Genomic DNA, 25,983 nt, shown 5'->3' with positions numbered 1-25,983 from the left:
TTGCTTAGTCACGGAATTATTGGCCATCAAAATCAATAAAGAGCCGTTAATATATAATTAAATTGCATGAATGCTATTTTGCAAATGGTTATAAAGCAACTGAGCCTTCAATGAAAGTCTCATTCCAGAAGGACAGTTATCTGGTTCACTTTAAAAAAAACTTCGGGATGGAAAAGTTTACGCAGTACAGCACCTTTTTTTACACAGCCGTGGGCATAGATCCCTATGTCAGAAAAGGAGACTCTAAGCAGTCTACGCTGAGAGCCCGGATTGTATTTTTGGCTAACGTGATCAACCTCACCATCGTTGCAGTTTGTGAGAGCATCTACGCTTACAGTGCGTTTCAGGAGAAAAAGCTTCTGGAAGCCGTAACTGTGATGTCCTACATTGGCTTTGTATTTGTTGGCATGAGCAAGATGTTTTTCATTCAGTGGAAAAAGACGGTTTTGAACGAAATTCTGGAGGACTTGGAGGCGATCTTTCCGAAGGGCAAAGTCCAAGAAGAAAAATACGACCTTCCAAAATATCTGCGCACCTGCTCGGGAATTTGCCTCACCTACGCTTCACTGTACTCTCTTCTTATCTGGACCTTCAATTTGTTCAGTGTCATGGAGTATTTGGTCTACGAAAAGTGGCTTAAAACTCGCGTCGTCGGCAAAGGTCTCCCATATCTGATGTACGTCCCGTGGAAATGGGAGGACAGCTGGTCCTACTACCCACTGCTTTTCTCGCAGAATTTTGCAGGATATACGGCAGCTGCGGGTCAGATTTCCACGGATCTCCTCTTCTGCGCCGTGGCCACCCAGTTGGTAATGCACTTTGACTTCCTCTCAAGCAGAATGATGACCCACAAGCTAAGTGGCAACTGGAAGAAGGACTCCAAGTTTCTTTCTGACATGGTCAGGTATCACGAGCGGATCCTTCGTCTCACAGATGTGGTCAATGATGTGTTCGGTGTACCACTGCTACTCAACTTTATGGTTTCCTCGTTTGTCATCTGCTTTGTGGGATTCCAGATGACCGTAGGGGTTGCACCGGATATGGTAGTCAAGCTTTTTCTGTTCCTGTTCTCGTCCATGAGTCAGGTTTACCTGATTTGTCACTATGGACAGATGGTGGCGGATGCGGTAAGTCTTTGGCCAGAAAAAAGATTGTACTAACTCCTTTTTTGTAGAGTTTTGGCCTGTCGGTGGCTACCTATAGTCAGAACTGGGTCCATGCTGATGTCCGATATAAGAGAGCTTTGGTTATTATTATTTCTAGGGCCCAGAATGTAACGTTTCTGAAGGCCACCATTTTTTTGAACATCACCAGGTCCAGCATGACGGATGTATGTGGCGGCTGTACAATCTCTAAGCTCATTTTTCAATAGAACTCTTTTTTCAGCTGCTGCAGATATCGTACAAGTTCTTCGCCCTGCTCCGCACAATGTATGCCCAATAGGGCGTCCATAGAATATCCCTAAATCCCTAGTTCCTATCTGTGTGACTTATACATACCAAGGTTCCACGCGAAGTTAATTGCCGATGTAGTAAAGGGTTTTCTTGTGTGTACTAAAATATTGGTTGAACATTTTTTGTAGAGTACTGGCTTGTCGATTGTAGGTTTCAAACACTAGCTCTGTTATTTTTTATAGTTCGCCCAAAAGCCTAATGCATATCAACTAATTAATCTTGAAATATTTGCAGCTGCTTCAGATATCCTACAAGTTTTCCGCTCTACTCCGAACCATGTACATCAAATAATCCTTTAACAATTTTTTTTAATGAATAGTTACCATAGGAATTACCTCGAATTGTAGCAGCTGTCAGGGTCGCAAAACACGTTGTCCTTTTTCTTTGGTAATGTGTTTGTGCTTTACCAAATAAGCATTACAAGCAAGTGTAGTTCGTAACAATCTGCAAATGTCATATTTATCGCTTGCTTAGTCACGGAATTATTGGCCATCAAAATCAATAAAAAACGTTAATCTATAATTAAATGATTGCTATTTTGCAAATAGTTGCTTATAAAGCAACTGAGCTTTCAACGAACGTCTCATTCGAGAGGGACAGTTTCCTGGTTCACTTTAAAATAACTTAGAGATGGAAAAGTTTACGCAGTACAGCAACTTTTTCTACACCGCCGTGGGCATCGATCCTTATGACAAAGGAGGAGACCCCGGAAAATCCAGGCTGAGAGCCCTTTTTTTGGCTAACGTGATTAACCTGACCATAGTGGCAATTTGTGAGAGCATTTATGTCTACACTGCGTTTCAGGAGAATAAGCTTCTGGAAGCCGTTACTGTAATGTCCTACGTAGGCTTTGATATTGTCGGAATAAGCAAGATGCTCTTCATCCGGTGGAAAAAGACGGGCTTGAATGAGATTCTGGAAGACTTGGAGGCGATCTTTCCGAAGGGCAAAGTCCAAGAAGAAAAATACGACCTTCCAAAATATCTGCGCACCTGCTCGGGAATTTGCCTCACCTACGCTTCACTGTACTCTCTTCTGATCTGGACCTTCAACTTGTTCAGTGTCATGGAGTATTTGGTCTACGAAAAGTGGCTCAAAACTCGCGTCGTCGGCAAAGGTCTCCCATATCTGATGTACGTCCCGTGGAAATGGGAGGACAGCTGGTCCTACTACCCACTGCTTTTCTCGCAGAATTTTGCAGGATATACGGCAGCTGCGGGTCAGATTTCCACGGATCTCCTCTTCTGCGCCGTGGCCACCCAGTTGGTAATGCACTTTGACTTCCTCTCAAGCAGAATGATGACCCACAAGCTAAGTGGCAACTGGAAGAAGGACTCCAAGTTTCTTTCTGACATGGTCAGGTACCACGAGCGGATCCTTCGTCTCACAGATGTTGTCAATGATGTGTTCGGCATTCCACTGCTACTCAACTTTATGGTTTCCTCGTTTGTCATCTGCTTTGTGGGATTCCAGATGACCGTAGGGGTTGCACCGGATATGGTAGTCAAGCTTTTTCTGTTCCTGTTCTCGTCCATGAGTCAGGTTTACCTGATTTGTCACTATGGACAGATGGTGGCGGATGCGGTAAGTCTTTGGCCAGAAAAAAAGATTGTACTAACTCCTTTTTTGTAGAGTTTTGGCCTGTCGGTGGCTACCTATAGTCAGAACTGGGTCCATGCTGATGTCCGATATAAGAGAGCTTTGGTTATTATTATTTCTAGGGCCCAGAATGTAACGTTTCTGAAGGCCACCATTTTTTTGAACATCACCAGGTCCAGCATGACGGATGTATGTGGCGGCTGTACAATCTCTAAGCTTACTTTTCAATGTAACTCTTTTTTCAGCTGCTGCAGATATCGTACAAGTTCTTCGCCCTACTCCGCACCATGTATGCCCAATAGGAAAGTCCAGAGAAGATCCCCCAATCCCTAAGTCCTCTCTATGTGCCCCGTACAATACATGCAATGCTTTCAAAGGCTCAACGCGAACTTAATTATGCGGCGGCACGGGCTCCACGCATGTCCATCGTCGCTTCGACAGAAGGCAAAAAAAAAAAAAGCTTAGCAATCTTTTTAGCGCAGCAAGCTCCCACTGAAAAGGCAATTCTACGGCTCCGCTGGAGAGCGAGAAAATATGTTGCTACAAAAGAAAATTGCAGAGTACATTTAACACTTCACTGCACACAAGTTGCGCTTATGAGTTTTCACTGCTTGTTATAACAGAGTTTGAGAGCTACTTGCTTTTCTTGTGGAATTATTCTCGAAAGTACACTTAATACTAAGGCTTAATAAACAATGCTGCTTAAAAACAATTGCTTTTAATTTGTATAAGTACAAATAAATTCTTAGGTAGTTCAGAAAATGTTTACAGAAAATATTAGCTGATTTGATATGTTTTTATTTGCTGAAGTTAGACTTAATTAGTAGTATTTGTTAGAGGTAAATACTTAAAGTTACATTAAGGGTATATAGCTCTTCGACCCTCAAAAAGCTTAGTTTGGGATATTTGCTAGCTTTTTTTTTTCAATTTTGAGTTTGGCGCTGGGAGAAAGGCGGAATGGGGAAGCTTCTTTGGAGGCGGTGGACAACAAAACCGTTTGACGGCATATAATGCAGTTTGCCCATGATGTGTGGCTGTGTGCACGCACTCAACAATATTAGCAATTTATGCGCTGGAGCGTGTCCTGTGGAAGGTGATGGAAGGATACGGAAGGAACGGGACGGGATGTGGGCGGTTCTCACATAATATTTTCATTTTGACGGACTCCGACATCAACTACATAGTTATTGTTTGAGAAGGCCGCGTGCATAAAATGTATGAAATGTATGAAACCTATTTTTTGTCCGGCAGTCGCCCCGCAGACCTCCTCCTCACGGTTCCCTGTCAATTTCCCTTTCTCCGGCGAATACGACATTTTTTTGTGTGCCAGGTTTACATTCTTATTTATTTTGTGATTTTTTCCCTCGCTGTGTGCGCTTTGGCTCTTTTTCGGGATTTATTTTTCATTTTTGTGAAATTTTTATAATGCTCCAAATGTGCTGCGATTTAATTTCTGGTCACGTTTCGGGCGATTTTCAAATAGCAACAGTTACAGCAACAACGCAGAATAAGGTTGCAAAAGTCTTTCAATATCTCACTCTGTCGTGTTGCATAATTTAAGGCTCCCTAAACATGGTCACGTTTATTATCATGTTTATATGTGAGCTCCCATCTGTCCATCTGTCCAAATCCAGGGCTTCCCAAAGATCATATCAGGTGAAGTCAATTACCGATTCTGCCCTGGGTATCCCGACGCCAGGAAAATTATCCACGGCAGGACAGCGATTGCAAATTAGTATGCAACTGCGGCTTACCAGTAACAATTAAATAATTTTATATGATAAATCAATAGCAAATTAGCTAAAAGCCAAACAACGTAACTGAGTTCAGTTCGCATGATAAGGGTCGGGTAAATTTTAAAATTACTATAATGCAATTGTGGCCAACGATTAGCAATTATGAAATGAAGCTATGGTTTCGACCGAATTGAAAAATAATTAAAATCTCAGCAGGACTGTTTTTGAATTATCACTAAAGTTACGCTTATTTGCCATCAAAAAACTCTTGATTCAGTTGGTTGTTTTTGAAAATAAACTATAGTTTTGAATACACAAAAGCGGACAATTACTCAGATTGTAATTCATGACAAGGCAAGGTAAAAACTCAATTACATCAACAGCATCGTCGCTGTGCGAGATTCCGATTGCGATTGCTGTTTTATTACGCCAATATTCAATTTTAAGGCCATGAACAGCCGAACGGCTATCAACATAAACATTTTTGTCATTTATGAGCAAATATGAATTTGCATTTTCCATGCATCGCGAATGCATCGTGACCAGCAGAGCGAAAGGAGCGGAGCTGCAAAAAATCGCATCCTTTTTCGGCATAATGCCGCTTCCACCCGCTCACATTGTACGAGTATATCCTCCGCCGGCGGTTGTTAAGTCCACTTATCAAAACGTGCAAATAACTCAACTCCCGGGATAGGGACAAACACGTGATGGCAACTGGTGCCATGATGACCCAGTGGAGCGTGTTCAATGGCCAATTGGCAAAAAACGGTTGCCATTGTTGCAGGAAAGCAGAGCAAAAAACCGGTGACCCAATCGCTGAACAAACTCGGCCACTCGGGCAGTGCATTATTGTTGCCGCACACTGGGTGCTCTGTTTTTTCAATTAGCTGCCATTAAATTGAATTCAAATATTGAAACAATATGTTGCCGGGCATCCCGTTTCCTGTTTCCCCCGATATCGCCCTTCGGTCGCCGGGTTTTAGTTTCGGCTTAGCGCCAATCGGAGCCCCTCTGCTCCCCTTCGCCATGAACTAGTGTGATTTATTGATTTTGAGAGCAGTTTTTCTTGTCAAAATTTGACTGCGGCTCACACGCTTGAGTGTCCACAGAAAAATGCTAAAATACTAAAAAATGGCCACTCGAAAATCGCACTAAAATTGTTTCGATTTTCGTTTAGTTTTCGCATCAAAGGAATCGTGCTCTGTGGCGTTTGGTGAATGTGTGAAAATCCACACGTTTCTGTGGGGAAAATCCTTTTCAATGGCACAACCTAAATATGAAAACGCTATAAATGCGGACTAAAAGCCTCTAAATTAGTTTGCCAGAAATATTACTCATACGCAGTGGGGACGCAGCGATATTTTTATGGCCTTGCATTAGGCAAATGGCCAGGCATTCTATGAATATCACCCGAAATGAAAGACACTCCCCTGCTCCTAATTCTGGGGAAGACAACATTTGTTAATGGCCAATGCTCCGGTTTTTTGTTGCTGCTATTTTGAGCTATGATTGCCGATGATTTAACGCCGGCTTATTGATTTCTTATGGGCCATTAATAGTGGCTTCCCCCGGCCAACTAATGGCATTCATATTCGGAACGATTTGTCAGCGCGGCCTTTATCTGGATAATTGTGACAGTAATGCGAGCGATAGTCGGGAATCTATATAAAAGTAATGCGCCGCAATCACTGAAACTTATCAAATGCGAAAAATGCGCGTTGCTGATGGGAATGCGGATGGCTTGGGATGTGGAAAAGGGGAAAGGGGGGAGGTGGGGGCTCGTAAGCAGAGCTTAGGCCTTAAGTAGGTTGCTGAGCCACACACAAAGCGGCCACAAAGACGCGCAAAAGATAAGCGAGGGGATTTCATTTGCTCATTACTCAACAGCTTACACGGAAGCGGCGGGGTAAGGCGTTACCGAGAGCCTTTTGCAGAAAGGAAGTAATAAGAGTGCGGCTGCGAGCACATAAGAAATGCATGTGCACATAATTCATTTTTTATGCTGGATTACAGCAGCAACAAAAATGATGGCTGCCTGCCTACAGTTGCGAGGCGCACCAACACCTACAGACCGCAGCACTCACACCGACACACAGTCACACTGACACCACCGTGCAAAAACTTGTGAGTAAAGCATTTAGTGGGTGTGTGTGAGTGAGGGTAAGTGTGTGTGTGTGTGGAGGAGGTAATGGGAACGGGCGCTTGTCATCGTCTGCAGCTCTTGCAGCGGAAACGGAAGCGACATCCAAGTTTATGTTAAAGTTTGATGCAAAACCCCCAAACTCGCACATACTTACACTTTGAAAAATAAAAAAAATAAATCAATTTGAATATTTATTAAATATTAATCGTAACCAATTCTGTATTCTTTAGAATGAATAAAAAACTAAATAAAAAATATAATATCTTTTATACTGAAAATTCTATAGGTTCTCTGATTTCTCTGCGTGTAAGTAGCTCGATGAATGTTCTCGGAAAAGTTTCGCTCCGTTCTCTCCTCGTGTTGACTTTTGTGGCTCCTGTAAGTGTTGAGACTTGCGGTGGTGTCCGTTGCACGTCTGTGCGTGTGTGCCGGTGTGTCGGTGTGGCGCTGTGGCCGTGTAGTGGTGTGTGTGTGCTGCAGGTGGAAAGGAAATTAAATCAGCCTCGTGTGGCATGCACATCATTAGTATGTATAGAGGCTCCTCGGGACAGGCCTGATGATTATGATGCGGCATAAGACTGCAACTGCGACTGCGACTGCGACGCCTTTCTTACAGCAGGAGCAAATTGAGTTTGCATGAAACTGGCAACGGCTTGATTAGTCGTTGCATATCGAATTGACTTCAGCCCTGTCTATAAGTTCTGTGGTTACTACTCCGCCCTCTTGGCCAGCTGACCAAACAGCAAAGCTCTTTCGATGGCGTTCCTTGCCTGTTTGTTCGCCGGCTCAAAGCGTCGAGAGGGGCAGGAGCTGCTCTATTTGCCCACTGATGCATTCAACGCCTAAGCTCCTCCTTATGACATTTATTTTTATTGACTGCACTGCAGTCAAAGACAGCAAACGCAACTCCATCGAGTGGCAGTGCTTCGACTCTAAGCTGTTTGTCAGTGGTTCCCGTAAGAGGCTTGCCTGCCGGCTTTAAAGCCAACTGCGGCCCGATGGCCAAGTCATTGTGTTCAGCCAAACCCTGGATTCCTACATGGAAAGAAATCGACAATCATTTAAAGTCTCTAAAGGTTGCCTAGTTTGTAAAGGGTCACATAATTCAGCTCACCTTTATCAAGTAAGGAAGGTAAGTTAACAATTAATTATCTTGGTTTTTCGACGGGTTAATAGCATTACCGAAAATATTTCCTTTCCGTGTAGCAGCCCGTTGCATCGTATCAGTGCTTCTGATATGAGAAACGTTCGCATTCGTGCTGCGAAATTCATAATTCAGTGGCAGAGACACAGCAGTGCGTGCTCCTTCCTCTCCGCCCCCCTTTTTGCATCCTGGTTATTTATGCATTTAACGAGCCAAAGGAGCCCGGCCAGCGGAAATGAGTGGAACTTATTGCCTTGTGTACGACAACGCAGGCACTGGCCTTTTCTTTATTTCAATTTTTATTCATTATTTTCACCTCACCCTCGGCAAGTGCATACCTTTTGTTGTTTAATTAGAAAAGTGTTTTGTGGAAAACTCTGCACTGGCAGTGCCAATAGATACAACAACATCAGGAAATTCAACAGCAACAAGAGCACGGAGTAATTTCATTTTTGTTGACAAACTCGAGGCTTTTGTGGCCTGCCACTAAGACGACCACGCCCACTTGCCACGCCCACTGTCAGCTATCAATGAAAATGCAGGCGGACAGGCAGACAGGCGGACAGGCGGTCGATCCTTTTGTTGTTATTGTTTGTTACTGGCCTTGTTGGTGGCTCAGTTTTAATATCATTTTCGTTCCACTCCAGTTGGCATTTTAATTTAAGTTTCATTTTCAATTTAAGACTTTGACTTGCCAGGCACTTGCATTGCGGCTGCATCATGGTCGCACTCCGCTCCCTCCCTCTTCACTTCTCCCTCCCCTTTGTCCTTTGGTTTTCCTTCCCCCCGTTGCGGAAAATCCTCACCGCCACTCCCCATTTTGTCCCAGTTGTTTTGTATTTTCGCGCTTTCACGCTCGCCTTTGTCTGCGTTTGTGTTTCCCGCTTCGCAGCCATTTGGCGGCCATTTTAAATTTATTATTTGTATTTGCCGTTGTGGTCGTTTCGGGCGCTTTGTTGTGGTCCACGCCCATAATCCGCCAACGCCAACGCCCCCTTTTCGTGGCCTTCTTGAGCTTGCATTTTCAATTAGAAAAACTTTGCATAGCAAATGCCTGACAATAATTGCACTTGTCGGCGAGGGCGGGCGTGCGGGGGCGTGGCTCTTGTGTTTTGCATAATCAGTTAACGAGGCAACGATTCGCGCTGTAGTTTCTTTGAAGTAATTTATTGGCAGATTTTTAATTAAAACTTGGGCCCGGCTCAAAGGCACGGCGAGCCTTGAGCCATAAATTTGCATTATTGATAGAGCCCAGTCGAATTATCCTGCGGCGGGGACTCACTGCTCTCGCCGGCCGATTGATTAATGGGGGAAAGCGGTTGGGATCCATGTGTCAACTGCTTACCCTAAATTATGGCTATCCTGGCCCAGGATCAGGCGACAGGTGTGTGTGAAATTCCTGTCAGCCCGAAGTGACCCTTCCGTTCACCTGCTCTTTTCAACAGTTGTTTTTGGGGTTGCTTAGTGAAGCAGGCCAAAGGGGTGTTCTTGCTTTCGAAACATCCAATAAAACATTCATAGTTTTACCTTACGTTTATGTGCTTTTATATTTCGTAAAAAAAAATATCAACATTTGAGAAAAGTTATGTGGCAAATCCATGCTTAACTACTTTTTCCTGAAAAGTCACCACAGATTCGGATGAAATCGCAAAAGTTTTCGGAATCCGGAGCTTGGCTGCGGGACTTTTTTAAGGTGCTCGCTGATCTGTGTCATTTTCCTTTGAGTTTTCCCCCAGTTGCGCTCCATTTCAGGTGACATCTCCCAGGCGATTCCCCTCCGTTTCAATGGCTTTATATCTGTCTGTGAGTCGGCGGAGCATGAGGAATATGTGCCACAAATCATTACCAGCTGAGCCCCAGAAAGGATGGGCGATATCTCCACCGATGTCTTTCAAATGTGTTGTGCGCTTGTGTGGGGGCAATTTGCATTGGATTTTATGCTAAACTTGTGGCAAATTTTCGGACCATCAACAAGGCATCAGCAGCGTTGCAGCATCGCCTTGGCAGAACGCATCAAAAACTCAGCGACAGCCCGACTGCAACAGCAAAAACAACAACAACAAGAGAACCATCTCGATAAACAACAAAAACAGCAACAGCAATAACGACCACGAGGCATTTGGCGAAAAATGCAACTGCTACAAATTATGTGAATTATGCGTTCGGCTGCCGCATGCGTTTGCATAAATTTCCCAACTGCCAGCCAGCATCGCTCGAGGCTCTCTTGCAGCAGCAGCAGCAGTAGAAGCGGCGGGAAAAGCTGGAAAAAGGGGTGGGGAAAACGGCGGACTAGGATGCAACATTCGTGGCGCGCTTGCCACATATCTTGTCTAACAAATTGCATTCGAGTGTTTAACATGCGCCCAACAGGCGTTGATGTTGATGTACGAAGGATGCGAAGGACTTTTCCATGTTTTCACCCGGCGACGCTGCATCGGTGGTGGCAAGTGTTACACTGCCACCGCAGCTGGCGCTACAAGCTGTATATCTCCCCAGTGTGCGTGTGTCATAATTTACTTTGAAGTGGCATTTATGGTCGCCTGTGGACGCTCGGTGCCAAAGTAGCGGCTGCATCGCCAGCAAAAAAAGCAAAATGATTGCTGCAAAATTTAAATTGCCACAAACGAAATCAAATCAAATGCGGAAAGTACACACACACATACATACACACACGATGACAGGCACTAGCACAAACAAATATACCACAATTGCATGCATAATTGCATCAAATGATCAAAAATTTGATTTGAAAATGTTGCTGCATACTTTCGGGCGCCGGCCGCTCAGCTGCTGTGGCCAGTCGAAAGTCACACGCAAACATCAAACAGCCCCAAATTGTGCAAATTTAATACGCAATAACAAACACCCACACACATACAAACACTGATACACTCGCACACCAATACACTGGCAGGACAGGAAGACCAGCGCAAAAACACAAACACATTTGCACGCATCTGAATTTAATTAAAATTCGCAGTTATTGGCCAAAAGTATCGAAGCACCATTTTTTGCCTTCGTGGCTATTGTAATTAAATTAGGCTAACAGGAATACACACTAACACACTTTCACTGCCCGACACAGATACAGTTGCAGATGCTCACCCACATTTATTGTTTGCACAAGAATAACAGACGATTTAATTACAAACTGAAATTGGAAGTCGAACCTTATGAATTCTTTCGCAAGCATTATTTTCAGGCGACCATAAAGTAAATAAAGTAAAACCTTCCAAACAAAATGTAAATAAAACTATTATTGGCATTTTGATCATTTCGAAGTGAATAGAACTTCCCGCTGTTAATAAATAAATGTCACCTGTCAAAATTACCTGGGATCATTACATTAGCTTTCGGTTAATATTTACATTAAATTTGAAGAGGGCTTAGCTTTCTAGGGCAGGACGTGTAAATAATTATAAGCCGAAAATCGGCCACCAACTGTCAGCGGTTGTGTCCGCTGAGTTTTCCACATGCATTTAAATAATGCATTCGGTTGAATAAACTGGAAAATATAAACACCAACATTCATGTGTTTGTACTCGTGCATTTATTTATAAATGATATGTTTACACTAATCGAATGCAGGACGACTGTCAAGCGTTATGGAATCGGATCAACTTAATTATTGTTGGACTTGCTTTCGCTCTGAATCTCTGCCTCTTTTATCGGGCCACATTTTTAAAATATGTGTATTTATTCGACTGCTGAACGAGAATGGAATCGCTTCGGCCAACTTCACCCGCGGTAAATATTTACATATGAAAATCAATATTGTTTAACATTTTACGCCTACTTGCGTTTTCATAGGCTTAAATTAGATTTAGTTTCCGCACATTTTCTTTCTGCGGTTTTCGGTCTGTGGTACATTTGAGGGTGCCTGAGTTTACTCATTTTGTTTCGAGCACTTCAAACAAATCTAGGCCTAGTCGACAAAGTGTCTCTCGGAAAAATGTTGACAAATTTTAATTACTTTTCAGCAGCTGCTTTCGCTCAGTTGGCGTTGCAATTAAGAGTGGAATTCTTTTTCATTATTGCTGTTTGCCCGAAAACAGGCAAATATTAATAAAACAAACTCGCACACTCACATCCACACACACACAAACGCTGCTATCCAAATGATGTGGCTCCCCTCGGCACTTGCAACTTGGCAGCAGGCAACACGCATACGCCATGTTGGCCGTCAGTTTGTGTCATGTAAGTGGGTTACTAGCCACTTTCCACTTGCCGATTCTCCTGCGAGCCTGGTGCTGATTTTCGGGCTAAAACAGGGCTTTCTATGTGGGCGGTACTTTTTTTCCAAAACTGGTTTTAGAAAGAGAGCTGTTTTAGTTTTATAGGCAAACCGACGAAAATTGAATGAATTTGTTTTTAGGTCATTAGGCAGAGCTTATTTCTGTGAATGTAATATGTAATTATACATTTTTTTTAAGGATTTCTTATACTATATAATGAACTACATATTTTTTAAAATGGATTCTTTTCTTTTTTATGAGATGCTCCTTGAGCCTGACAAATCGGTTCCTGGGTCTTGTTCTTCTGCCCTTTAAAGTACTCTGCACTTGGCTTCGGAGAATGCTTTTGCCCTTGTGGTCTCGAGTAGGGCTTGTGTGACAATTGTCATCCTGTCACTTGACTCCCACTACTGGCCCCAAGATGGTCTATTCAGCACGCAGTGCAGTGTAAAAAAAGGCGAAACCAAAATGAGCAGCCAAATAGAAGCCAGCCAAGTTGTGGAAAATTTTTAATTAAAAAATTGCAAACGACATTATGCAGAATGTCGGTTGGTGGGGCTGAGTGCCCGGGTGGCTCTTATTCAGCGCTCCCCCTGCTGCTCCTTGCTTCGTCCTGGCTTCGTCCTGCCAAGGCGAATCACAGTCAATGCCATTGAGAGACGTGGGAAACAAAGCGCACTTGACAACCGACTGGCAGAAGGAGAAGCGCTGGCATATTCGGCATCGGCGAAATTGCAGCCGTTCTAGGTAATGAAAATGTCAGCGCGGCTTAGGGGGAGTGCTGCGGGCACTTTTTTATGGGTGTTTATTAAAATTGACGTATTTTATGAGCCATCGTCGTTATCAGCACAGCAATTACGAACGCTAGACTGCTGGGATCCGTTCATTAGTTGCATGGGTTCCTCCATGGGTTCCTTAAAGGAAAGACTCCTTGCTTGACTGCTTTCTTTTCTATTTAAAAGGCAAGTGCACTAAAAAAAGGAAATACATACTTGAAGAAAAACCATACACTTTGTGAAAACCATTAGTAGAACTACCAATAATCGAGACGTTCTTCTGAAATACATTATTACAAAATGGTATACCTATTTTTTATTCTCATTAAATAGAACTTCCCTGCTACCTCTGGGCTTTTCCTCTCAATTCCTGGGCTGCCTGCTCCGGCGGAATTTCCGAGTGCGATGCCGAGGAGGACACTTCGCGGTCAGTGACAGTGTCAGCGGCAAAAGCGGCCATCTAAGCATTAAGGGCCCATGCCAGAGGGCCAAAACAATGACATTGAGGTGTCGAAGTGGCGAGGCAACTGAGGTAGTGTGTGTGTAGGGGGGGCAGCCGTAGTAGCCGAGGCAGCTACATCCTTGATAAGGATGCAGGTGACGTGGCAAAGGCACCCTTAGACGGCTATCGCCGGACCGATCCGGAATAAAGCCTCAAATTAGCGCGAGCGCTTTGCAGAATTTACTGCCGCAGGCGAAAGAGGGAGTGAGTGGCTGAATCTGCAGCTGTTGTTGCTGTTGCTGCTGCCGTTGCCGTTGCCGTTGGTCTGCGGTCGCCGTAACGGGCCAACAGACCGCAACAAAAGCCACGCAACATGGCCAATCTGTGGAGTTCATAAAAGTGTCAACAACTTGCCCTGGCAGCCAGGAAAAAAAACGCCCGACTCGACTGAATCCCGGACGTGGCGAAGGTCCTGCATTGTGGAGGCCACGTTGCGTTGACCGCTGATAAGGCGAACACCCACACTAACACACTAGCAAACTTACACACCCATACACCCACACACCAACACACACTCTTGCAGACGCACAAGTTGGCTAACTAACGCGCGTTCGTTAGGCAAGACAAAGTTAACTGGCAGTCACGGATCCGGCAGAAGAAGGGTGTCCTGGTTTTGCGGCTCCCTGTTCTCTGTCCTGCACTCCCTACTATTCCGTACTTTGCCGCACTATTCTACCGTTTTCCGAACTATTCCGCACTGTTTTGTTTTGGCCAGGCAATCAACGAGCCGGCTTCTCACGGGAAAGGCCAACGCTTTGCGTCTTATCAGCTGCAACCTCTATCTGCTTTGTTGTTTCGCATTCTGTGTGACTGAGGTTTTTTTTTTAGGTTTTTCGTACCACCAGGTCACACTTTCAACTATTCTTTTTCTGCAATACTGTTGCAAATTTTAAAGGAAGTTTATGTACATAAATACATATATAAAAAAAAGAGGTTACAAATTGATTAAAGTTCTTTAATAATTCCGAACTACCATTAGATGGATTTTCTTTAGAATTTAAACTCTCATTCCTTGGTAAATGCAATCACATATCCAGGCAGTTTTTCCATGAAAGCTTTTTCGGTGAATGGATGGTGTTCCTGATTTTTTCAAACCGCTAACTTCGCTGCCCTGACCACAAAAATAAGTTATCGCTGCTCCTGGCTGCCACATGTTGCAGCGACTTGTGTCCGCTTTTTCGGATGGAGCTGAAAGCGCCGCCATTGAATTTTGCGGCTTCCAGCGGTTGGTAATATTTTAGATAACCTTCAGTCCGGCTGGTTAGTTAGTTTGCCTCCTCGCCCGCGCACCAAAGGATCTGGATGCTCCGTCGGCCGCCGGATGGGAAAAGTCAAAGCCAAAGTCAGCAATGGTCAGCTGCTTGTGGCACTTCGTTAGCCGCTTTTGTGCTGCATCTCCATCAGGTGCAGAATGCCCCTTTTTTTAATGAAGGGCATTGCAACTGAAGCAATGTTGGCGGCGGCAACCAATTAAATTTCCTGGCCATCAAAGGCCAAAGCGAATGCTTGAGTGGTAAGCAGTGGAGCAGGAAATATTGAAGGTTGCTGCTTCAGATAAGCTAATTAAAAACGAAGCCAGCGAGCGGCTTTAAATCTTTAATATTTGTGCCTGGCATCAGCTGGATTTGCTTCCCTCGGTCGGAGGGCAAACTAGAGCGAAAATTGTCATATGTAGATTTATAGCGAATGATAGGAATAATATTTACAACGCCCAAAGGTTTTCCAAACACACACACACACATACAGTGACAGCCAGCTGGACTCACACACACACACACAGGAGCATACAAACAAAGTCAACTTTATGGCATACTTAATGCCCAGTCATAGAACGGGGAATATCCAGGCTGATGGCACATTATGGCACACGACGCCCCTCAAATTACGTATACGCAACGCTGGCCGGACATAACCGAGTGGTACTTAGTGGCCATCGACGGCAATGTGTCCGGCCGACTTGGAGGCGCTTGTCGAGCTCCGGGCTTAGTGTACAAGTTAATATCTGAATTGCTCTACACTTCGATCGCAATCAGCGATTAGATGGCCGAGTTGGCATAACATATTAAAGCGATGGATGGAGAGCAGTATTATTCAACTGGAAACTTTAATCAGCTTTGGCTTTCCAAACTTAAATATTTACATTTTTTTACTGGTGAACCAATGTTTATTTATCAATGAACTACTGCAGAGTATTCGAGTGGAATTCATGTTGCAGTTCAGTGAACCCACTTCCCAGGGACTTCGGTTCGTTGGTCACATGTCCTTCCCGAGGATATTATCATATGGCACACTAATATGTGAGCCGGTCAAACCCCCGCAGGCTCACGTAATGTGCAGCTATCCTGTTCCACCGCCAGCTGCTGCTCCTTCGAGCAGCGAGAGTAATAAAGTGTTGCGGAAGTTGGACATATTGGTTTTTAATATTGAGTTACTTGTTTGTCTGGACGACTTTTGAGTGGAGCTAAGCAAGCCAGCAGGCGGGCAGCAGGCCAGCTCGTTAGGGCCGGGATCAGATGGCCGATGAAGAGGAGGCCACCAATCATACGCGAAAGCGGATTCTGTTTACTCTCGTTATAATCGCTTCGCCTGAGTCAGCTCCGCTTACCGAATAAATTTCCACGCTCCCTGACCAATTTTAAAACAACAAACGACCCGATTTCCCCCTCCTCTTTCCCGCTTTCCTGCTTTCCCTCTCTACCGTGCTGATTTTCCTTGGAGGACTTCCCTGTCGCCTGTCGCCATGGCCGCCCCAAATTGGCGCCATTTATTTACTTGTTTGTTTCAGCTTCCGTTCATTGCCACGCCGCAAAAAGTGTAAGCTGGATGGCGCATACCTCAAACGATCTGGCACGCTGCCCCCTCCCTCTGCACCTCCCCCTCCCCCTCCCCCTCTCCTTTCCACTGCCACTGTAACTGCCCCTTTTCCCAACGCTCCGCGCATTTCCGCTGCCATTAGCCGACAAACTTCATTTGTCATCTCATTTTTCTGCTCGCTCGACAGTTTTCTTCCCTTTTTGCGCAGTGGAAATTTATGTAAACGGACATTCCCATTCTCGTCCGCCGGACACTGAATCCGGCGAGGAATCCGATTCCGATTCTGATTCTGATTCTGATTCTGATTCGGATTCGGATTCGGACCCGCTGCGGTTATGATGACATAAAAGGCGCTGCTGATAAAACGTAAAGGCAAACAAGGCAATCGCACCAGGACGAAAACAATTCTCCGCGGCGATTGTGATCTGTCTGTCTGTGTATGTGTCAGCTGGTATGTGTATGTGTATGTGTGGGTGGACCGGATGGGGAACTCAGAATGGTGCAGCGGAAATAACATGCTGTGATTTAAGACTTCATTTTGCCGGCAATCCCGGCGAACCCTTCAACCTTTGAGCATCGCGGCTCTTTAATAATTACAAATCCGAAGATTGCCAGCCATTGTCGGTGTTCATTTGGGCGCTCCTTTGAATAATTGAATTATTTAATGCCGCGCGATTGTAATTGTAATTGTAGCAGTAACTGAGACAGAAACGTAGCGGAAGCGGATATGGAAGTTGGCTGCCGCTGTTGCCACGCGATTCGTTTGGTGTGTCTGTGCGTCTGTGTGTGTTTGTGTTGGTGTCGCCTTTGTCATCCGCGAGTCCTGACATTGTGTGAATTCATTTAATTAGCGAAGCAGCTCAATTCGGGGCGTTAAATTTCGCGCTTCTGTAAATGTTGCCCGTATAGATTGCGGTGGGGTTTTTGGAAGGGGGAGGGGGAGTGGGGGAGGAGTTTGGCTGTTTCCCAGAATTTATCGGTGGCTTTGGCCAACCCGCGCGCCATTCAAAGCCATGTGAATGTGCTGCTTTCAACGGGGAAATCTCGCTGGGGCATCAAATATCACGTGCGCTGCTGCAGTGGCAGCTCCATCGGAGCGGGAAACTAAATTAAACCGTTTTGTTGCCGGCCAGCGATGAATGAGGCAAGGGGCAATAAAAGGAGCCAGTTAGCTAAGTGCTGGCTGCATTGTGCTAAAGTGCGTTCACAGATGAGTGGCCAGCTGGGCAGCAGGAGCAGCAGAAAAGAACCAAAAGGAGCGGGAGCAATAGCAAAAGCTGATTTGCCCCTCAGAAGGCAGAACCCACCTCGTACTCCTCCTCAAAATCCTCCTCCTTTGGGTGGGCAATCAATTCATACGGCTGTTGCCCGGCGAAAACCAATTAAATTTTATAAGCCGTACAACTTGCATAGAGCGATCTTCGCCTGCCCCCGGGGTGCAGTTGAAAGTTTACCTACTCCGCCACACATCTTAGACGTCTGCGATTCTTTAACTACTTTTCGGCTGTGAATTTCAAAGTCATTCCGAAGGCAGAACCGCCAGAGCCGCCACAACCAGGAACCCATTGAACAACAACAATGCCGTTAATTATTCATGAATAGAAAGAATAAGAAGTGGAACTTCTTGGCGGATGCGGATTTTCGATGGGTGTGTGGGATGGATAGTGGATAGGGGCATAGTGGGGGCGGAAAAGCAGAAAATCCGAGCTGGAAACTTTGGCACCCCGCAACCAGCCAGAAAATAAAGTTTTGCCCCTTGCCGAAAAGTTGATCCCTCGGACTTATCCAACTAGACAATTTGCCAGGGCTTTGTGGCGTGTGCTGCCCATGTGTAATAATGAAATGCTCCCCTGGTTTTCTTTAGGCCTTATGTATTCATCATACGCCCCGTTGTACGCACAACTTGCATATCTTGTAAATACTTTCGGGGACCGAAAGCCGCAGCTGGGCTCGAGTCTCAGAATGCGAGAGGCTGTTGATTGATTGATGTTTGGCTTGGGGCCGCCTCGATTTGGCCAGCACCGAAAGGATCAGAAACTTGCAATATGTTTCCAAGTTTTGGGCCATCCTTCAGGCATCTCCGCTCCCCGCGGCTGTTTGCAGTGGCCATTTCATCGGAACGTAATTTAATAGCCCGCCGATGGAATTCCAAATTAAATTCCCTTAAATTAGCATTAAAAATGCGCAATTTTCGAATTATTGATAGCACACAGAAATCAATTTCGGTATTTGCCATGGTTTTTGCAGCTTTGCCGGCTGGTCGTTGTGTGTTGTGCGTTGTGTGTTTTGGGTACACAAATCAATGCAATTTAGAAAATTGCATTTATAGACGAAATGAATTCGAAATTAAAATGGAGCGGCCCGGAAAGTATGGCGAATATTGAATGTTCTGCAGGATCAGAAGGGGAACGGCATTTGCTGCGATTGATTGCATTCGGTCAGAAATTCCCACACAGCCACACACGAAAGAAACCCAACCGCATAATAAGGCATAAATTAGAGCAATTTTAGTGGCCAGTTGACATTGCCAGCAAAACGTGTTTATATATCATTTCGAAATATATACACGCAGGAGCAAGGCAATTCCATTTGCATATTTGCCGTTCTGCTATTGTTATTAATACTCCGAGTTTCCAGCAAATCCAAATTTAAGGCAAACAATGCGACTAATTAAGATGTTTAAACGCTTTCCTCGGGAAAGGCTCGGGAAACACGTATATGCCCGAACACCGAAAGTGTTTGGTCAGCAGCCATAAAATCTGCCGCCGGCGTGGCACTAACAACTCACAGCTCACTCAAGTCAAAGGATCGCAAACAAGCCGTAAACAAAGGCCCAAAGAAGTGGCCCAGAGAGTCCTCGCAGCCCCGTATCTCCTGTATAATTTATTCATGTCAAAGAATTTTCATCGCCTCGAGGCGTTCAGCTTGTTTGTGGTAGCTTGTGCTGCACTTGCCGCTTGGCCAGGTGCCTTTTTTTTTACTGGTTCGGGGATTTGGAACTCAAAAGTGGGGAATGGGTTGGTGGCCCCGAGCTCTGCTCCTCAAGCGGTCTGCTAACGAAATGTCCCTTTGAAACGTTTAACATAAATAATTTATAACATTCGGGCTCGGTGGTTTGTTTTTAGTTTTATTTTTAGGCTTGTCGGCATAATTTGACGAGTTTTTGTTTACCCACCGGAAGGATTTTCATATCAATGTGTTCCCAAATTGAATTGGTTGGCCTTTTATTTTTCACTAATGGATTCACCCGCAAGATGTTTTGGAAAGCATATAATGTTTGATTGACGTTCCAAATGGAAGTCTTAAATGAACACACTTAGCATTTTACTTAAATGAAATCAATACCTGAAAGCCTGCCATTTCCCAGGTCTCCATTCGAATACCAATCTGCATCATTTGCACTAACAATATATATACAAATTAGCTCTTGGCTTTAACAAAACAGATTTGGGAAAACACGGACAGGTATAAATTGCCCAGATAGCCGTTCAAATTAAAGACACTTTGTCACAATAACAGGAGCAGCAGCAACGATTACAAGAGCAGGTTGTGCTTTACTTTGCGATTTAATTCGATTTAGCCGAGAGAAATCCTTGGCCATGATGGCAGTTGCGGTCAGTGTGTTTGTGTTCGTGCATGTCCTTTCGCAGCAGGACGATCGCAACTGCAGTGGAACGTGGAATGGCAGCAACTGCAATTTGCAACCGAACTCATTAAACTGCGTGCACTGCTGTTGCGGCAGCTTGCGGTCGGCATTTTGGGGTTTAATTTTACTAATTCACATGATGGCTCACACACGCACACACACACACACACTTGAGAGTGTTAATACATATACAAGTATACGAGTATAGAAGTATATGTGCACTGCAGCTTACAGACAGACGGGCTCATTCGGGGTGACCGAATGTTAATTTTAATTTATGCGGCCGCCTCGCACATTTGTCGCATTAGTTGTGGGTCTCTTTAATGACTGATTTATTGGTCAGGAGCCGTGGAAAGCAGCGGGCTGGTTGCCCACAGAACGAGCGAGCTTCCAAATTGAATTGAATTATTTATTTATGCTCATTTGCAAACATTCAATAAAAACGCAAAGCTGGCAAAAATAACCCTTTGTGGGCGAAAGACGGGGGAGTGCGGTTCGAAGGGCCGTGGGAAAGCGGCTTTTTAAAGTAATTAGGACATTTAACCAGCAAATCGAGTGCGGTGGTGAATTTGTGTTTTGTTGGCGTTGCCGTCGGTTTCTGCTGATTGATTAGAGACCCGCATTGTCCGACCCTTCGTCCTTTGAGCCGAAAAGTGCCCGGAGTGGCAATGCCAAAAGTTTTCCCATCCGCAGTTAGCACTTAATGCCACACACACACACGCACACACCACCAGCATCCGGGGATCCCACATCGCATTTTCAGGAGCCAACTTTCCACGGCGGCGAATGCACAAACGAATTTTAAACACTTTCGACACCAGACCCACTTTACAATTTTGTTTGCGTATTTCAATTTCGGATTTTGATTTCGCATTTGATTGCCGAAAGCGATTTTTACAGCCATACTATACCCCCTTTCTCACATGCACTCAAAGAAATTTGATTGGAATTTATCTCACCTCAGGTATATTTCGATAAAACATGGTGAATCTGCTTTTTACAATAAACAAATTAAAGTTGCGATGTTTTCTTTATTGAACTTGTGGAATTCTCATGGAGTATTTAAAACATTTTAACACTAGACCACAGAACGAAATGCCAAATATGTTTAAAATATACTTTTCTGTGTATGATAGGAATGTATTAGAAGAGTGGACAGTTGATCTAGTGACATGAATTTGAACCTTTTTTGCTGTGCATACATGTTGATACTTGACCTGCGTCCTGGAGCCGAAAACTATTAATTTGATTAAAAGTCTGCACTTTTATTTGCCAACAGCACACGCGGAAAACTTTACAGTTTCTCGCTCCGGCACTCCGTTTTCCCGTTTCCCCCCATCCCCCCGCTTTCCACTGTTTCCCCCGTTTCCCGGTTTTCCCGGCCGGAAGTGCAGCGCACGAGGGATTGGCGCAAAGGGACGAGGCGGGGGGAAAGTTGTTTTCCTGTTTGTGTTTTCCACGCACATTAAAATGTCGTTAAAGCTGGTGAAAATCAAATGTACGAAATTTTCCATGGAAAATTTATTGCGCTCTGCCGGCGGAGCAGCATCGAGAGCCGCGCTGTAAATGCCATTTTAACGCCTGGTTGGGACCACAGGCCCCAAAAACCACCCTCCTCCTCCTTCGTCCCTGCGTCCCTGGAAAATCCTCCTGTGCACACACCTCTCGGGCGATTGTTGTTGCTGGTTGTTCGCTGGTTGACTTGTGGTCTTGTTTTGCGGCTGCCTGGCACGCCCCCTCAACCCAAAAGCCACCCAACCACCGCCCCCTCGCACCTCATTTGCATGCAATTCATTTTCTTAAGTGCAATTTCCATTGTTTTGCCGAGTTTATTTGGCTGTTTCGCTCCGCTCAGCGCAGGTCTTCTCGCCGCTGTGTGCAACCTTTTGTTGCAAATTACATTATTATTATGGCCGACTTAGAGGAACAGCAGCAATGGCAGCGGCAGCAGCAGCAATTCCCTTGGATTGCAATTCCGCACTAATCTCACCGTAAATATGCTCCTTGCAAAAGGGTTTGAGGTTTGTTTAAAAATGTTTAAAGGAACCAATGAAGAGTCTGCCGCAGAAAGCAGGGCGTATGACAGTTTCCCCCGCTTTGTAAGTCATTTCCCGCCCTTTGCCTTATCTCTCCCCTTTTTATCTCTTCGCCCCCCTCCGAATTTCATTTAAGTTGGACTTTTGACGAGCTCGGAAAAGTGTCCCCGTTCCCCCGTTTTCCCCGCTCATCGCTGACTTTCAAGTACTAGCGCCGGAAAATTATTTGTACTTTTCTTACATTTTTGTTTAATTAATTTTACAAAACAGCGCGCTGTTGTCAGAGTTTATGACACTCTTGCTCGGGATTTTATGCTGACAACATTGACAAAATGTCAATGCTTTTTTGGCGGGCCGAGGGAAACTGGTTTTCTGGAGAATGCTCCGCATAATTAGCCTCAAACTCTTGACAGTTGTTTCGGCGGGGGACATTTGCATGAATTAATTAGCAAAAGTTTCGTTCTCGAACTCGCAGTTCGCAGTTCGCGGCAGTTTGAGGGGAAATCCATTGGACTAGTGGCGGAAATTAGCTGACCAAGGAGCCACGCCCTCGCCGCACTCAATGTAATTGAAATATGCTGTCCAAGGACGGCGCTAAAAATGGAAAACTGGCGTCGGGCTCAAGGAATTCAATCAATTGCAAGGTGAACTTCAAATATGTATGCACTTCCGTTGGGTTTTTGTTTTCTTGCTTTTTTTTTGGTTTTCCTTTTTTTTTTTTTTTTTTTTACTGGTGCTGAAGCGCCGTTGCATTTTAATTAAAAGCACAAACTGCCGCATGCCGCATGCATATTTATGAAAGTAATGCAACCGAAGGCAACAACAACAGCGACTTTCGCACACCTTTATTGTGCACACACACCCACCAGAGCATACACACACACACACACACGAATGCACCTTGCTGGACGCACGCCTAGTCGAATTATATATGCGCATATTTTATGCATTTTTCCCAGCGTTGCTCACTTCGCTTTGCCCGTTTTTTGCGACTTTCCCCGCGTTTTTCTTCTGGCCCAATCCACTGTCCTATGCCAAAAACGCAAAATCGCTTTGCGCCTGAAAGTATGCAGCAAAGCGTGAAGCATGCAAAAGGGCGGCATACCGATTGGTCTTTCAATCCAAAACAACCCGCCCACTCACACACACACACTAACACTGACACACACAAAACACACACTTATACACGCGCTGGCAGTGACGGGCGCTGGAGATGAAAAAGTTAAATTTGTTTCGTGTCAAAGCGTCGCCGCTGGCCGCCCAAGCCAACTCCTAAGCGCGTTCGACATTTTTGCACAGAATTGAAAAAATGAAAGGAGCGCAAGGACGACGGCAGCGGAAGCAGCAGGAGCAGCAGGAGCTGCAGGATAGATGCCATCACGCTGCGTATCTCTCAGTGAAAGCGCGTCCTTTTACCCCGCTCCTGCTCCTGGTATCGCTGTGTGTGTGTCTGTGTGTGTGTGTGTGTCTGACAGGCTGCATGGCAGACATTGCTTATACGCCATGTTGACCAACAGCGGCAACAGTTTTGTGTTTTACTTTAAATTGCATAAATATGAGCACATCATTGTGTGCAGCGGACAACACTGTGAAAATTAAATTAGAAAAAAATAAAAACTTAATAAAATATATGAACTAGACAAAATTAACCTTCTTCCTATGTAATCTATCAGTACATTATTAAATATTTTCTGTCATATTGTTTTGCATTCCCTTGAACCTCTTTTTTTTTTTTAAAGGTTTTATTGTTTTAATCCATATATAATATTTTGTAAAGATAGTTGCATAGCCAACTAAAGTTGTAAATCATTTCTCTCTGTGCCAGTTTGCGTGTTGCGTTGCATATTTTGGCCTCAAAGTGTGTCCTTCGGAAGGCTGCGCTGCATAGGGATCCCATAGCTGTAGTTGCAGCTGCATTTCTAGCGGTCTCGCAGTGGACAGCTGGTCGTCGGTTTGGGTTGACACCTGCAATGCTCGCATTTTATTACATTTTATGCGCCTGGTCATGTGTGCGCGTGTTTGGGCTACCATGTCAGTTGACAAAGGCAGTGGACCGAATAAACAAATGATATTCAATTTATTGTTCTGGAATGTGCTCGGGTGTCCGGCTTTCATTTCCCATGGCGCCCGAAATTATGAAATTTATTCGCTGAAATGTGTTGAAGGTCGGGCAGCGTGAAATGAGGAGCGAAATCAGCAGCACGAGCAGCAGCAGCAGAAGCACCAGCTGTCGGTCGCTGGGAACTCGTTTAAAGGGATTAATTTGGGTAAGCTCTGCGGCGCTTAACGGTTCGCAGACAAAGTGTTAGCGCCGCAACGGCAACTAAGCCGCATCCTGCGAAAATAATTGTGGGAAGAAGAGTGGCAAGGGGCGAGTGGGGGTGGTGAAAGGTGTGATCTGCTCTTTGGATGAGAACCAAATGCAGTGAGTGCCAAAAATGGCCTGCAACAAAAAAAGGACAACGAACTAAGTTTCAGTTCTGTGCGAAAGTTTCCTCACCGCAAGTTTTGCCAGCGCAGACAACACTTTCCTCGCCCAATCTGCTCGGCAAACTTTGCTTTGTCGCGCATATGATATTCCCTCTGACATTCAATCTGTGTGTGTCTCCAAGGGGACTCCTGGTACTCCTTGTACTCCTGGTCCCCGGAGTCCTCCGAATCCCTCTCGATAACCGGACTGAAGCGAAACGAACCGAAGTGAACCGACAGCAATTTGCCAGAGTACGTCTTGCTCTTGCTGCTTGAGTGGATTTAAATTTACTCAGCCAGTGTTTTTCGCCCTTCAATGGCAATGCAATGAGCTGGAGAAATTCCTTCCATTCGCATCGCATCCCAGATCAATTCTGATAGAAATAGAGGGAAAGTTCGTGAGGAGGCGGAGGAGGGGAATCAATGGACTAAATACCGCAGTAAATGCAAACAGACCGGGAGCTGGTTAAAGCCAGAGCAACCTGTCCGGTGGGTTGAGATCTACATCAGCACATCGCCGACGTCAAAAGCTAACAACTCGCACACACAGACACCCACACACACACACATTCATCAGCGGACATCGAGCGCCGCCGGATGTGGCCGCTGTGTTCGGGTACTTAGTAAGCATATCCGTTTTGGTTTTATTTCCGCTTGGGCCACCCACAAACACATATACACTAACACACAAACACACATACAGGAGTACACCTGCTGCCGTTGCTTATGTATGCACACAAAGCAATTGCAATTGCAATTTGATGCGCAAACAAAAGCCAAACTCTCCCCATTCTCCCCCTTCTGGCCATCCTGCCCATTCTGGCCATTCTGTGCCCTGATCCTTTTTCGGCTCGGAAATGCAATTTTTGCCTGCGGTCAGGTTGATTGCCTGCCTCGAGCTCCTGGCTACGCTCTTTGACGCCTTGCAGCCGAAGCTCATTTCCTCTGCCACAATTAAAATGTTAATCCGTCGGCGGCATGTGGCAGGTGGCAGGATGGAGAAGGCAGGTGGCAGCCTTAACGGACAAGAACATGATTATGCTAATCACTTCTTTGTAGTGCACTAGAATAGGGTATAACATGAGGAAGTTAAAGCTTTTTAAATAGCATCGGTTTTTATACCCTTCTCTGGTTTCAAAAACTATACTGTGTTTCAGTTTTTATCAATTCACTAAAGGTTTAGTTAAAAGACAATCAAATTTTATTAGGTGGTATAGATAGTTGCTTCTCTGGTTTTCAAAACTATACTTTGTGTGACTGTAAGTCTTTTTTGACGAAACAAGAGACAAAAATCTAATAAATATTAAAAAAAATTGCTGATTTTTTTCAATTTTTAAGATGCTAAACCTTTCCGCATTTCCAACAAATGGGTTTGCTGAAAAGTGGTTACTAATTTACTTTTTTTTTTTTTTTCGATATTTATTTTTGT

At 44.8% G+C, this 25,983-nt stretch overlaps 2 protein-coding genes across 2 annotated transcripts; both read left to right on the top strand.

The window, feature by feature from the left end:
- The first annotated feature begins 167 nt into the window (after positions 1–167).
- LOC108099252 (odorant receptor 85b-like) lies at positions 168–1,443 on the top strand. Its single transcript, XM_017202623.2, has 3 exons — positions 168–1,127; positions 1,175–1,330; positions 1,387–1,443. Exons 1-3 carry the CDS (start codon positions 168–170, stop codon positions 1,441–1,443), a joined length of 1,173 nt encoding a protein of 390 aa, XP_017058112.2.
- A 641-nt stretch (positions 1,444–2,084) lies between these two features.
- On the top strand, positions 2,085–3,355 carry LOC108099253 (odorant receptor 85b-like). Its single transcript, XM_017202624.2, has 3 exons — positions 2,085–3,038; positions 3,087–3,242; positions 3,299–3,355. Exons 1-3 carry the CDS (start codon positions 2,085–2,087, stop codon positions 3,353–3,355), a joined length of 1,167 nt encoding a protein of 388 aa, XP_017058113.2.
- Positions 3,356–25,983: the final 22,628 nt, after the last annotated feature.

The sequence above is a fragment of the Drosophila ficusphila genome, unplaced genomic scaffold, assembly GCF_018152265.1.
Source record: "Drosophila ficusphila isolate 14025-0441.05 unplaced genomic scaffold, ASM1815226v1 contig_791, whole genome shotgun sequence".
Lineage (NCBI taxonomy): Eukaryota > Metazoa > Arthropoda > Insecta > Diptera > Drosophilidae > Drosophila > Drosophila ficusphila.
This window is presented reverse-complemented; position numbering and strand designations above follow the sequence as displayed.

What these genes read in the sequence shown, in the direction of transcription:
- LOC108099252 (XM_017202623.2), top strand. Translation starts at nt 168, where the DNA reads ATGGAAAAGTTTACGCAGTACAGCACCTTTTTTTACACAGCCGTGGGC. An exon ending in GACAGATGGTGGCGGATGCG is followed by an intron (nt 1,128 to 1,174) that starts GTAAGTCTTTGG and finishes CCTTTTTTGTAG; the next exon opens with AGTTTTGGCCTGTCGGTGGC. An exon ending in CCAGGTCCAGCATGACGGAT is followed by an intron (nt 1,331 to 1,386) that starts GTATGTGGCGGC and finishes CTCTTTTTTCAG; the next exon opens with CTGCTGCAGATATCGTACAA.
- LOC108099253 (XM_017202624.2), top strand. Translation starts at nt 2,085, where the DNA reads ATGGAAAAGTTTACGCAGTACAGCAACTTTTTCTACACCGCCGTGGGC. An exon ending in GACAGATGGTGGCGGATGCG is followed by an intron (nt 3,039 to 3,086) that starts GTAAGTCTTTGG and finishes CCTTTTTTGTAG; the next exon opens with AGTTTTGGCCTGTCGGTGGC. An exon ending in CCAGGTCCAGCATGACGGAT is followed by an intron (nt 3,243 to 3,298) that starts GTATGTGGCGGC and finishes CTCTTTTTTCAG; the next exon opens with CTGCTGCAGATATCGTACAA.